The 13924-nt window shown below is 39.0% G+C and overlaps 1 protein-coding gene across 1 annotated transcript in view; it reads right to left on the bottom strand.

Annotated features, from left to right (window-relative positions):
• Positions 1-12828, bottom strand: part of INTS8 (integrator complex subunit 8) — a 47306-nt gene extending 34478 nt beyond the window's left edge. Inside the window, exons 1-7 of the mRNA XM_081214262.1 lie at positions 12551-12828; positions 10277-10451; positions 8305-8445; positions 7912-7983; positions 6284-6335; positions 4073-4255; positions 953-1060 (exon numbers count right to left, since the gene is read on the bottom strand). Coding sequence (XP_081070388.1) covers positions 953-1060; positions 4073-4255; positions 6284-6335; positions 7912-7983; positions 8305-8445; positions 10277-10451; positions 12551-12680 — 861 coding nt within the window. The 5' untranslated portion in view covers positions 12681-12828. The remainder of the gene's footprint in view (positions 1-952; positions 1061-4072; positions 4256-6283; positions 6336-7911; positions 7984-8304; positions 8446-10276; positions 10452-12550) is intronic.
• Between the last annotated feature and the right edge of the window lie 1096 nt (positions 12829-13924).

Here is a 13924-nt window from a genome sequence, read left to right as displayed (position 1 = left end):
ACTGGAATAAACAGAAATGCTTCCATCAAAACAGAAAAAAAATTTTAAAAGACACACTTTTTTAAAAAATTGAAGTTTTAAACTACTATACCTGAAATGCCATAAAATTAGAAATCTGATGAGTGCCCCAGACAAAGTAAAATGGGGATTCCCAATAAAGTAAATCTCTAGTACATTTAATCAATGTCTCTGGTGAAGAAAGGAAAGATTGAAGTGGGAATTTTTCTGGGCACCAGGCATACAGAAACCTAGTTATATACTTTAAAATTCAGTTTTCTGAATCACAAAAAGAAAAATGCAAACAACAAACACATGAAAATGTTTACCCTACTAGGAACCAAGGAAATGCAAATCTTTAAAAGATATTCTAGATCACATCAAATTAGCAATTAAAAAAAAATTCACTGCTGATTGGAGTGCCTTCGGAGAAATGTACCTAGCAAGCAATTTGGCTTTACATATTACATCCTTTAAAAAAATAATGACCATTGACATGGTAATTCTACTTGCAGGAATTTAACTTGAAAGTATCTAAAGTCCAAACAAAAATTTATGCTTGGAGATATAAATTTTGCAACTTTATAATAAATAAAAACAGTAAACAATCTAAATGCCCAAACATTAGGAAAATGAAATCACAGCACAGCTATACAACAGAATAGAATACATTTAAAATATCTATTCAAATATTTAAGCAAGATACAAAATAGTATATTACAGCATGAGCTTAACTGTATAAAAACATAAAGAATAAAAACTGGAAACAAAATAAGCTAAAACCACGAAAGGGGTATTACAGATTTATTTTGATGTTTTCACTACTTTTTTGAACTACCAAATTTACAACAATGAACACTTACTGGGTCTTTTTATCATCAGAAAAATTAAAGCCAAAAAACATACAGATGTTTTAAAGGACTGAAAATCATATGCCTGTTATGATTGTACTTACCTCTGCAATTAGTTCTTTGGTTCTAAAAAATTTTTCTCTGGCATTTTCATAGACAGCTGGATTTGTAGAGCCTTGCTGGAAGTATGCTGCACCCAAATCATAACACACCTAAAATGGTAATGAATACCAATTTGCTCAGTAATTTTTCAGGAACTTAAGAGCCGACAAAACTCAAAGGCATCTTCATCTCGGCAAAACACAGGTACACATACAACAAAAAAGAAAAAACCATTTCAATGAGCAGTGAAACAATCAATGTTCTTAGTTACAAGCAACAGAAGTCAACTCTGACTGAATTAAGCAGAAAACAGATTTACCCTCAGGATGTCAGGTGGCCTACAGAGTTAGTGGGAAAGGCAAAGAATCAGACTTGGAAAACAAACAGGGGAAGGGAAGCAAGCAGCCAGAACAAGAGCCAAAACTGATGCAGTGAAACACCACTGCAGCCATCTCAACACTAGACTCCACAGATCATGTCACCTGCAGCCACCAGCACTAGACACTGAAAGCAGCAGCTCCACTTCTGCCAGGGCTGCCCCTGGAAGCTAGATTTTACTGTCACTGTTGCTGTTGGCTCACCATCACAATGCATTATCTACCCTCCCCACTTCACTGACCTACTAGCTAGCTCCTAATTCAGTCTAAACTAAATGTATCTGTCTGTCACACCTATGTGACAGACTTGCCCTGGAGCAGGATAAGGGCTAGAGAACGCTAGTGTCTGGAGTTTTCAGTTTTATTATAGGAAACAGGCTCTGCCCCCCATCAAGTCTCAGAAGGTAGGAGGTTCTTCTAACATAGAATAGGGGGACAGCCACCGGGGTGTCTCTCCAAAAGGGATAGAAGGGGCAAATGTCTACTATCACAGAACTTGCCAGAATAAAATATTGAGAAATTGGAATGACTATAAAACGATAGTGCATTTCCAGTTGTCTTTTTCTAATAGAACCTGTATATTTTTCCAAGAACGTTCATAAATTGATACCTAGATTTACTGAATGCGGAACTCAAAGACTAAGTTCAACTTGGCCATTTTATGAACAAGAACACTAAGGCCCAGAAAGTGACATCTCTGCTTAAAAGCATATAACCAAATACTGGCAGAGCCCAGACTTGAAGCCAGATCTCTAGGTTCCTAATACTCTATCTCAAATTTACTCTACACAAGGCTGACTGATCTGTCTTCTCAATATGACTTTCTTAAAAAGCCTTCGAATTATTCCCCCAGGTAAGAGAAAGTTCAAACCCCAAGGCCTGATCTTCAAGGATCTCAGAATCTGGACTAATTTCTCTCTGCAAACCTCTCTATTCTCCTCTATTTCAATCACACCAGTTTTCTCAATTCCCCATTCACATCAGATCTACAAATGAACTTCATTCCACACCCCGTATTTCCATTTACACCAAACCAACCTTAGCCAACAGATACTCATTCCCCCTCTGAACTCCTAAGCTGTAATAGTCTCTGGTACTCATGACTGAACTACTCTTTACTGATATGCATTATAGATACTATTCTGCCCTGTTCAACAAATCAAGATTAATTCTTCTCAGCCTCTAGACTACTACTTTGCACTATTTAATCCACATTTAATGTTGGGCTGATTATCATTCTAGAGCACTTCCTTCCATCTAGGGTAAAAGAGTGCTAAAGAAATTTTTAAAAATAGTATGTGTGTGTATACATAATAGAGAAAGATTTAAACACACATAAACACACATACATATGCATACGTATTACAGTTACATATAATTCCCCTTTCCAGGCAGAGTACAAGATACCACAAAGATACTTTCAAGTATAATTATACTGACTAGCCATTAAAACAAGTCTAAATTCTACAGTTAAGAGGTGGTCAATAGGTTAAAACAACAACAACCAAAAAAGCAAATCTGATAATGAAGCTGCCCTGAAGGACAGTACTACTTTTGGTTTAACTAAGGAAAAATTCCAGATTTTTCTTTTGAGTCAGGTAAATTTTAGTAACATAAAGACTGCAAATGCACTTTCAACATTAACATGCCAGGAAATGAGTATCAGGACTAATTTGCTATTCAAAACCCAGAAACTGTGGCTCAGCTATGTAATTAAAAGAATGTTTGATAGGGCTAACCTAGCACTTTTATGTAAGAGTTCTGTTTTTTCAGGTCCTGTCACCCACTACATTGTGACAATCAGACACGTTTCCAAGACTTTTACTCAGACTCAGTGAGTGGACGGTATGACAGCACCGGAAACCTCCCACGTGGAAGTTTCGTCGACCATTTAAAGTGCTTCCCAACGTCAGTGCCTCCTGACTCCTCCTCCTGCTGTACGAGACTCCAGCTTAACAAGTCTCGAAAAGGGATTATTTTCAACTCCAGAACCAGCTAATCTGAAAAGGTACCTCCGAACCCTTTAAAGTCAGAGCTACTTCTGCCCTCTCAGGATTGGGAAATAGGGATTAAAGAAGTTATGCCAACTCACACAATGAACACAGAATGTACAAAGAACACAGAAGGTAAAAGGCTAGTGGCCCCCTCTGGGCAATCATCAAATACTTTTAAATTTTTATTACACTCAAGATGCTGGGCTGGAAAGTGAGAAAGAGGCAAACATATGAAAAACAGAGACCTCGAAGAGTTTACTATCCAGCAGGGAAACAGAAGACATCAATACAAAAAATATCTAACAAACAACAACTGAAAGCAACAAAGGAACTACAGCACAGAATTACAGAAAGCAGGCAACCTTAAGATCTTCGAAAAACTAGGTGTTTCTCTAGTAGCCCACATGTTTCAAAGTCTAGTACAATATTAGTTTTGTTTTGTTTTTTTGGTATGATTAGATTTCTAATAATATGAATGAACTGTAAATTAGTTACATACTCACTGCATTGTCAGTCTCCTAAATACAACTGGGAAACCAGTTCAGAGACAAAAGATCAAACGAAATTTTCCTTCCATTTCTTTTAGAAAAATTTCAAGTGAGGTCTTATAAAATTCACTGATTAAATACAATACAAAGTCTTAATAGCATCTGAAGTCAAAATCGAAGGGACAAGGGCAGAAATAAATGCTAATTAAAAACAAGATTTTCCAAAAATTTGCCATGCATTGATTAACCACTGAAATAAATACCTGGCACTGCATCTCCTCGGTTTTGATTTTCAATCCAACAGTGGAACTCTCAGTCTCTCCATTTACCACGCCTGGCTCCATGGCCAATAAATCTAGCGTTCTCATCGTGTGGACATAAAGATCCTTGTTTAACTTAAGGGCTGCCTCTAGTACCAAGATAGAATCAGAAGCTTGTTCTTTTAGCTACAAAAGTTCAACAAACAAATTATTAAAATACAAAAATGGCAGCACTGGACTATAGTAACCAAAAAATATTTACAGGATACTTACTAGCTTAGTGTATTAATCTATTTTAAAAATGTTTCTCACATAGCAGGAGTGCAATTATATTTGTTAAAATTATCTTAAAAAAAAAAAAAAGAGGGACTTCCCTGGTGGTCCAGTGGCTAAGACTCCACGCTCCCAGTGCAGGGGGCCTGGGTTCGATCCCTGGTCCGGGAACTACATCCCACATGCCGCAACTAAGAGTTTGCATGCTGCAACTAAAGATCCTGCATGCCACAACTAAAAGATCCTGCACACAGGGGCCTTCTCTGGTGGCACAGTGGTTAAGAATCCGCCTGCCAATGCAGGGCACACGGGTTCAAGCCCTGGTCCAGGAAGATCCCACATGCCGCGGAGCAACTAAGCCCATGCGCCACAACTACTGAGCCTGCGAGCCACAACTACTGAGCCCGCATGCCACAGCTACTGAAGCCCGCAGGCCTAGAGCCCGGGCTCTGCCACAATAGAAGCCACCGCAATGAGAAGCTTGCGCACCACAACGAAGAGTAGCCCCCGCTCGCCACAACTAGAGGAAGCCCGCGCACAGCAACGAAGACCCAATGCAGCCAAAAATAAATAAATTAAAAATTAAAAAAAAAAAAAGATCCTGCACACGGCAACAAAGATCCCAAGTGCCACAACTAAGACCCAGTGCAGCCAAATAAATAAATAAATAAATTTTTTTAATCAAACAGTAGGTTCCTATTGTGAAATTAGAAAACACATATTGGAAAAGATTGATGTCTTTCTTCTATAAAAAAGTTAATAATGAAAAATGTTTTAAAGATTTGCACAGTTCCACTGATTTATTCAAGAAATGTTTTGTATGCTTCAATGTGCCAGCCACTTTTAGTAGGCATTAGATAATAATATTAAAATGATGCAGGTTTTTTGCTTCTACATTAAAAATACATTATCTGTTGTACATAGATACAGACTGTCTCTTATCTTCCTTCTCCTCTCCCAGTCCCTGAACTTTAGTTGTTATCTTTGGCACACTGTAGGTGTTAAATAAAGAATTACAGAGATCATTTTTAAATTAAGGGAACTACTGTGTTTCTACTTTTATACTGACTAGAACAATTAAAAAATAATTGTATTTTTCTGACTACAGAAGTAGGTCTAGGGAATTCCTTGGCAGTCCAGTGGATAGGACTCAGCGCTTTCACTGTCGGGCCCCGGGTTCAATCCCTGGTTGGGGAACTAAGATCCCGTGAGCTGTGCGGCACAGCCAATAAAAATAAAAATAAATTAAGAAAAAAATTTTTTAATTAAAAAAATAAAATTTTAAAATATAATGCATGTTTATTGTAGATTTTGGGAAGAACATAAAAGAATATAAACATATCACCTATAAGAGTGATTTCTCACATCTGCTAAAGTACTGTGAAATATTTGACAACAGAATTGGTGGTAAAGCACTCTCACTAACATTAAAAACATGTACAGGGACTTCCCTGGTGGTGCAGTGGTTAAGAATCCGCCTGCCAACGCACGGGACACGGGTTCGAGCCCTGGTCTGGGAAGATCCCATATGCTGCGGAGCAACTAAGCCCGTGCACCACAACACTGAGCCTGCACCCTAGAGCCCGCAAGCCACCACTACTGAAGCCCGTGCACCTAGAGCCCGTGCTCTGCAACAAAGAGAAGCCACCACAATAAGAAGTCCACGCACCACAATGAAGAGAAGCCCCCATTTACCGCAACTAGAGAAAGCCCGGGAACAGCAACAAATACCCAGCGCAGCCAAAATTAATTAATTAATTAATTATTTTTTTTAAATGTACGATTTAGAATATTACCAAACTATGTTCTAACAAGTAAAAATATAAATGCCATTGCATCTAGACCTTGCCAACTCTTATATACCTAAGATTAGAAGAAGCACCTACACATGCTCTAAATATGTCCCAGAAAGGTTAGAGTGTAACTGATGTCAATACTCACCACTTTCAAAATATTTTCTGTTAGCTCTTTCTCCTGTTGCATCTGATTCATACTAAAAGAGAAATGATTGAAGAGTATCAAACATTACTTGAAAGACTGAAAATTCAAACCTTAAAGATCATTCTTGAAAGTGAGGTTGAATTTAAATAAAAATGTTTTTAATGCTATTTCTTTTCATGCTTAAAAAACAAGCAAAAACTCAGTGCTGATGCTCCTTTACCATTATTTTCTCAATTGCTTTGTATTTTAAAAAAACTCAAAATTTTTTTTTACTTCATTTATTCATTTCCTCAGTTTTTTGGTGTTTAAAAAGTAACAAAAGATAAGCATCTGCATGGTGATATAGACATGCAAACAAACAAAAATATAACACAAATGCTAAGCATCAAAACTTTACCCAGGGGCTTCCCTGGTGGCGCAGTGGTTGAGAGTCTGCCTGCCGATGCAGGGGACACGGGATTGTGCCCCAGTCCGGGAAGATCCCACATGCCGCAGAGCAGTTGGGCCCGTGAGCCATGGCCGCTGAGCCTGCGCGTCCGGAGCCTGTGCTCCACAACGGAGAGGCCACAACAGTGAGAGGCCCGCGTACCCCCTGACCAAAAAAAGAAAAAAACTTTACCCAGAAAATGATTTTCTAATAATGATATATATATTTTTTAATTTATTTCTATTTTTGGCTGCACTGGGTCTTCGTTGCTGCGTGTGGGCTTTTCATTGCGGTGGCTTCTCCTGTTGCGGAACACAGGCTTCTAGGCCCATGGACTTCAGTAGTTGTGGCTCGCAGGCTCTAGAGCGCAGCCTCAGTAGTTGCTCAGGCTCAGGCTCAGTAGTGGTACACGGGTTTAGCTGCTCCACGACATGTGGGATCTTCCTGGACCAGAGCTCAAACCCGTGTCCCCAGCATTGGCAGGCGGATTCTTAACCACTGCGCCACCAGGGTCCCTCTACTAATGATATTTTTAGGTGATATTTGTAGGTAGCATTAGAAAATAATGTTGCCTAGAAATAATGATTTCTTCCATTTATTCATTTACTTATCAGCTATTTCTTAGGCATTTAAAATGTGCTAGGAATGCTGCTAAACTCTTGAGATGAACTAATGATTAAGACATTAAGGATAAACAAACCCTCAGTTTAAGAATTTACTGATATCAAAAGCTCCTTTGTATCAAGTTAGAAACTATACTCTCTTCCTCCAAATTTGGGTAAGTTGCTATCTGGAATTTAAGAACTAGGTTTAAAACTCCGGATATGATCCAACTATTGTAATTAACTTTTGCACTCTAGATTAAAATAATTTCCAGCATACAAAACAAATATATCTCCTTCAAGTAAATTTAATTAAATGAAAGCCATCTTAATACTCGGAAGCAGGTCAGCTGATGCTAAGATGAAAGGCACAACGTACGAAGTGCTCCCTCCTCTTGCAGAGCTCTCTAGTCTAGACAGCCAAAGCACCATCTGAACCTCCCACCCTTCTAACTCCTCCAAACGCACCTGTACGCAGGCCTTCTGCCCTCCGATGCCTGCTCTACCCCTTCTGTACCAGGAGTTATTAAAAACTCACAAAATTTTAAAAAAATTCTGATGAAAAAAGCGCCAAGGAAGGGTCTTATTGGCCAACTTACACACTTAACTGAGGAGGTCCAGGTTTTGCTTGTTTGACAGGAAAACTACTTTGAACAATTGTCCTAATCGCCCTGTAAAAAAGACCAAAAACCAAAATTTAACACACCCTAAATATCACTTCAAGTATTTTTTCAAGTACTCCTTAGAAGACTTAAAAACTATCTGAAATTCTAATTGATATATAATAAAAACTTTGTAAGTCATCCACATCTTCCTCAGAATTCTTTTCATCTATGCAGTCATAAATTTTCTCCACCAACAGATTCACTGTTCCCAAGATCCTCTGGGAGATCCCTAGAGTAGAAGGAGTAACTTAAAAGCATATCCCTGAAAGTCAGAGCGCAATTAAAGAGAGGCTGCCCAACACATTTCAGGTTTATGAAAACATTTACCATCTGTTGTAGAGAAGTATAGCCATGGCAGTGGTTGGAGGTAAAGTGGCCAGATCCATGTCTACGTGCTTTGTTCCAGGGGGAACTTTACTGATGCACAGCAGTTCATTTAGTAACATATTCAATACTGGAACAGACAAACTTAAAAAGGAAGAATCAAAAGATATATAAGCTGTGTAAGCACAAAATACACAATGCAGTATTTTCACTAAAAATAATGATACTGTTAAAGGAGTAAATCTACAGGACCATTTTATTAACCTGTCTCAACAACTTATATGAAAATATACCTATCAAATTCAAAAAGATTTTTTAAGCTTTCATTATGAAAACAATTTAAACATATACAAAAGTAGACAGAATAATATAATATAGCCCAATGTGCCCATCATCCAGCTTCAACAATTATCAACGGATGGCCAATCTTGTTTCATCTCCACTCCACCCACTTCCCTCCTTCCCATATTATTGTGAAGCAAATTCCCAATATTAAATCACTTTTTCCACAAGTATTTCAGAATATATCTCTAAAAAATTACCTCCTAACATAATGACAGTATAAATTTCACATCTAAAAGAATTTTAATTGCTTACCATCAAATAGCCAAGCAATGCTCAATTTTCCAAGTGTAACACATACATCATACTTTTTTGTACACATTGCTACCTGTTGATATGCCTCAAATCTATTAATGGATAAGTTTCCCCTTAAATTAAAGGATAGAACTTTTTTTAATTCTAATTTTAATGCTATAGAAGATATGGTGAAAAAACAACGTTTAAATACTACTAGTGTGAGTATAAACTAATACAACTCTCTTGGAATGCAATCTGGTAATATGCATCATGTGCTTTAAAAATGTTTATACCACTTGACCAAGCAATTTAACAATCTATACTAAGGCTGTAACTCAAAATTCAGATAAAGTTTACGGACATAGACATTTAAGGCTCTGTCATTTATAAAAGTGAAAAACTAGAGAGAACTGTCAATGGAGGAACAGTTAATAAATCATCTATACAATGGAATAAACTCCAAAAAACAAAATGGGAAAATGTTCATGATATCCTGCTATGTGAAATAAAACAAATCAAAACAGTATATAAGGTATGTTCACAACTTTGTTTAAAAATAAAGGGAGGGCTTCTCTGGTGGCGCGGTGGTTGGGAGTCTGCCTGCCAATGCAGGGGACGCGGGTTCGTGCCCTGGTCCGGGAGGATCCCACATGCCGTGGAGCGGCTGGGCCCGTGAGCCATGGCCACTGAGCCTGCGCGTCTGGAGCCTGTTGCTCCGTGGCGGGAGAGGCCCGAGTGCAAAAAAATAAATAAAAATAAATAAAGGAAGAAAAACAACAAAAATCATACAAAAATGTTAAAAATATTTCTCTTCCCTCCTCTATTATTTCCTATTTTCTGAATTTTCCCAAATGTTCTATAAGGTATTTCTTTTTAAATTGTGAGAAGGGGATGAAAGCAAATCATTTTATAACTATGCCTTTGAAATTATTTATCTGTAAACAAATAACCACTAATTCTAATAAGACAGCTTAATAGTTTGAGAGAGAGTGATTGATTTATGCCCAGTAAAATTAACTGAATTATTCAATAGGGAATCATCCATACATTATGTACCATCCATCACTAATTTTTATTCATTTTCTTCAGATATGTAAAAGTAAACTGAACATTTAAAACTGTTTAGGCGTGGACTTTCCTACTTACCACATCAAAAAAAAGAACAATAAAAAAATGGCTCATTATTGATAACACCATGTTTATACTTTAAAAGGTTATTTAAATTCATCTAATAGTCAAATATTTTCTTATACCTTTTGAAAACTACTTGCATATTTTACCAAGAAGGCAGAGAAAAATAATTTCCATCTTAAGGGCCAATGTTATAAGAACACATATTGAAATAAACCAAGATATCTAATAGTACTAAAAATAAACTGATTTAAATCTTGTATACCTTTTCTCTAATACGTCTAAGTCCCACTTCAAATGTGCAGCAACTTTAAGAGCAAGAAGCTTTAAAATACGATTTCTCTTGTTATCAGGTGGAGGTTGAACTTGGTTCTGTTCATTAACTGAAGGTTTAGAAGCCTGTTCCAAAAACTGGACTATAAGTTGAACTGGTGCAGGATCTAGGATTTAAAAGAAAATAATTCTTGAACTTAAGTTCTAATTATGAAGATCCAAAGGATTCACTGTATTAGTTTTTGACCACAAAGGAATCCAAACAGGCCAACAGGCACATGAAAAGATGCTCCATATCGCTATTAGAGAAATGCAAATCAAAACTACAATGACATATCACCTCACACCAGTCAGAATGGCCATCACCAAAACATCTACAAATAATAAATGCTGGAGAGGGTGTGGAAAGAAGGGAACCCTCCTACATGATTGACGGGAATGTAAATACGGAGGTTCCTTAAAAAATTAAAAATAGAGTTACTATATGATCCAGCAATCCCACTCCTTGGCAACTCTAATTTGAAAAGATACATGCACCCATAAGTTCATAGCAGCACTATTCACAATAGCCAAGACATGGAAACAACCCAAGTGTCCACTGACAGATGAATGGATAAAGAAGATGTGGTACATATATACATTGGAATATTACTCAGCCATAAAAAAGAATGAAATTATGCCATTGCAGCAACATGGATGGACCTAGAGATTATCATACTAAGAAAAGTAAGTCAGACAGAGAAAGACAAATGTCATATGACATCACTTTATATAGAATCTAAAAAAGTGATACAAATGAACTTATTTACAAAACAGAAATAGACTCACAAAGAAAACAAATTTATGGTTACCAAATGGGAAAGGAGGGAGGGATAAATTAGGAATTTGGGATTGACAGATACATATAAAATAAACAAGGACCTACTGTATAGCACAGGGAACTATATTCAATATCTTACAATAACCTATAATGGAAAAGTATCTGAAAAGGAATATATATATATATATATATCGTAACCACTTTGCTGTACACCTGAAACATTGTACATCAACTATACTTCAATTAAAAAGAAAGTTAAAAAAAATCCAAACAGTTGTGTAGTTAGAATAACTAAGGATTATGATTTATAAGAAGTGTGCCTGGGGATTAAAGGGAAAGATCAGGAAGGGTGTAAGGAAGAAAGGAAAACAGATTCCTGCAGAAGAAAGCACTTTACAGAGAAGAACATAATGGTTATAGATTTTCAGTTCAGCAAACAACGAATGTCAATTAGAGGAAAGAGATGTCATCTTTAGAATCACTGTTTTAACGCTTAATTAGTGGGACCTGCATACAGTTACCTCTGCACCTGTTTCTGTCATGCAAAATAGAGGATAATGCCACCTACCTCACAGGATTACTATGAAGACTGATTAAATGAGATAACAGATATGAAGCATTAAGCACAGTGACTGGCACGCAGAAACACTCAACAAACGTTAGTCAAAAGCAATTAATTAAAAGAACATAATGGTGGTAAAACCGCCCTAGTGAAGTACACTAACTCCTCGCACAGCAGTCTCCACCAGGAGACTAAGGCCAGTCTATTAGACTGAACAAGCCACATCTGGATTCGAACTTTATCAGCAAAATATCATCCAAGGAACTTACCTTTTCATGCCAGTACCTCTTTCCAGAAATGCCTGGGGTTTTCCACCTTCCCTGAGAGCACTCATTAACTGGGGTATTAATCATGATCATCATTATACAATAACCATCTTGCAATTGTAGTTTTTTTCTGCTTTCAAAGATTTCTTCATTTTGATTTACAGCTTAACTTTGAAATATATAATTAAGAGTCGCTAAAGTCTCCTCGTTGAGGAATAAAACAGTTAAATGGGAACCTAAGATAGTTAACTGATTAGTGTCAGGATCAGCCCCCGAACCGCTGATTTACTGTGCGGGGTTCTGTCAAGAGGAGGGTTCGAGCCAGCCTCCCCAACCCAAATACTCTCACAAGGCCATCTCGCAGGTGTTAAAACCCCGAACAGTAAAAGGGGGTGGATGCGGAAGCGCCTTTGTTTTGCGCCTTTCTTTGGCCTCCCACAGCAGTGCCCCCGCACTGGTGTGTTTAATACTTAGCCGGGGGCCTCGCCAGAGCTCGGCTCCGGTCCCCGCCTCCCGAGCCGCAGGTTCGTGGCCGAGAAGGCGCGGGACGGTGAGAGACGGGAGGGCAGCGCCGGTGGCCGGGTCCCGCTCCGCTCGAGCTGCAGGCGCCGCGCTTACCCGGGCAGGGCTTGCGCAGATGTTTCTCCAACAGCGACTCCTCCAGCAGGAACTCGAACCAGCAGGTCTGCGGCGGGGTGCAGGGCCGGCTGGAGGTGGCCGCCTCCCGGTCCGCCGCCTCCGCGCTCATCCTGCCCTCGCCGCCGCTACCCGCCGGGACGTTTCCCGGCTCCAACCTGACACTCGGACGCGGGCCCTGGGCCTGTAATCTACGGAACCCCCGGGACCTAGGACGCTCTCTGTACGTCCCGGAAACCCACACAGTCCAAAATGGCTGCGCAGCCCAGCCAGAGCTGGGGATCCTGGATCCGCCTCCCGGAGCCACCGCCGCGCCTCCAAGCCAATCGTTATTTGAGTTGGAGAAAGAGAGCGGGGCCTATCCTCAGACCACGCCTCCTCCCAGTTGCCTTGGGAGATGGCTTGCGGGTAGGCTGGGTCGCAGGTTGGTTTTCCGGGTAAGCTGGGTCGCAGGTTGGTTTCCGCGGTTCCCTGGGAGTTTCTCAGCGAGCAAATGAAACAGCCTCATCAGTAGGCCTCATTGTCTTCGTAAAAGGCAGTGAACACTACAGGTTCAAACTGTGATCTAGGCAAAGTTTGTTTTCGGTGCTTTAAATTTTCCCACTTCATTTCTGAGATTTTCTACTACCTAGGTCCTCTCGGGGGATGTGCCCTCGTGTCTTGGGCGCCAGCGTCCCCGCCCCCTTTCCGAGACAGCTGACGGCCCACGTGAGGTCTAGCTTTGCTGCTGCTTCTCAGGACTTAGTTCTCAGTGTTTAAGCGCCTAATTAACTCTCTTGATATCCCGGCTAGCGTTATTAAGGCCATTTTACATTTACCTTCATTCTGTAATGTTCTTGTGTTTTTTATTAACGCAATTGAAAAAGTGTATTCATAGATCGTGCACACGATCTATATTGAGTGCAAACTAACCTCTCTGAACCTTAGTTTTCATATTTGTAAATCTGGAATTATAATAGTGCCTAATCTTAGGGTTGATAAGAGAATTAAAGGCAGAACTTGATAATACAGGTAAGCTTCTTAAGCAAGACCTGACATCTAGAAACATGGGCAAATGTTAGCAAATATCATATAGTGCTTTCTTCATATACATGATTCTAGTTTTCTCCTATAAACGACCCTGTTACACATGTTTTAACCAATGAAAACACTGAATTTCCAGAGTTATCATTTGCCCAAGGTTTCCCAACAATCGAGGGGTGGAGCCAGAGCTTTGGTGATCTTTCCACTGTACTCAGGCTGCTTCCAACATTCAATAGAGAGGATAAGACTGGTGGCTTATGGTCTTTCCCAGAATGAAATGGTAGAGCTTTGAAAAGTTTTAGGAAAAATAAATGGAAGTAGCTCCTCCATACA

This window comes from Mesoplodon bidens, assembly GCF_964165515.1.
Source record: "Mesoplodon bidens genome assembly, chromosome: 16".
NCBI lineage: Eukaryota > Metazoa > Chordata > Mammalia > Artiodactyla > Ziphiidae > Mesoplodon > Mesoplodon bidens.
Note: the sequence above shows the minus strand (reverse complement) of the source record. Positions and strands in the feature narration are given on the sequence as shown.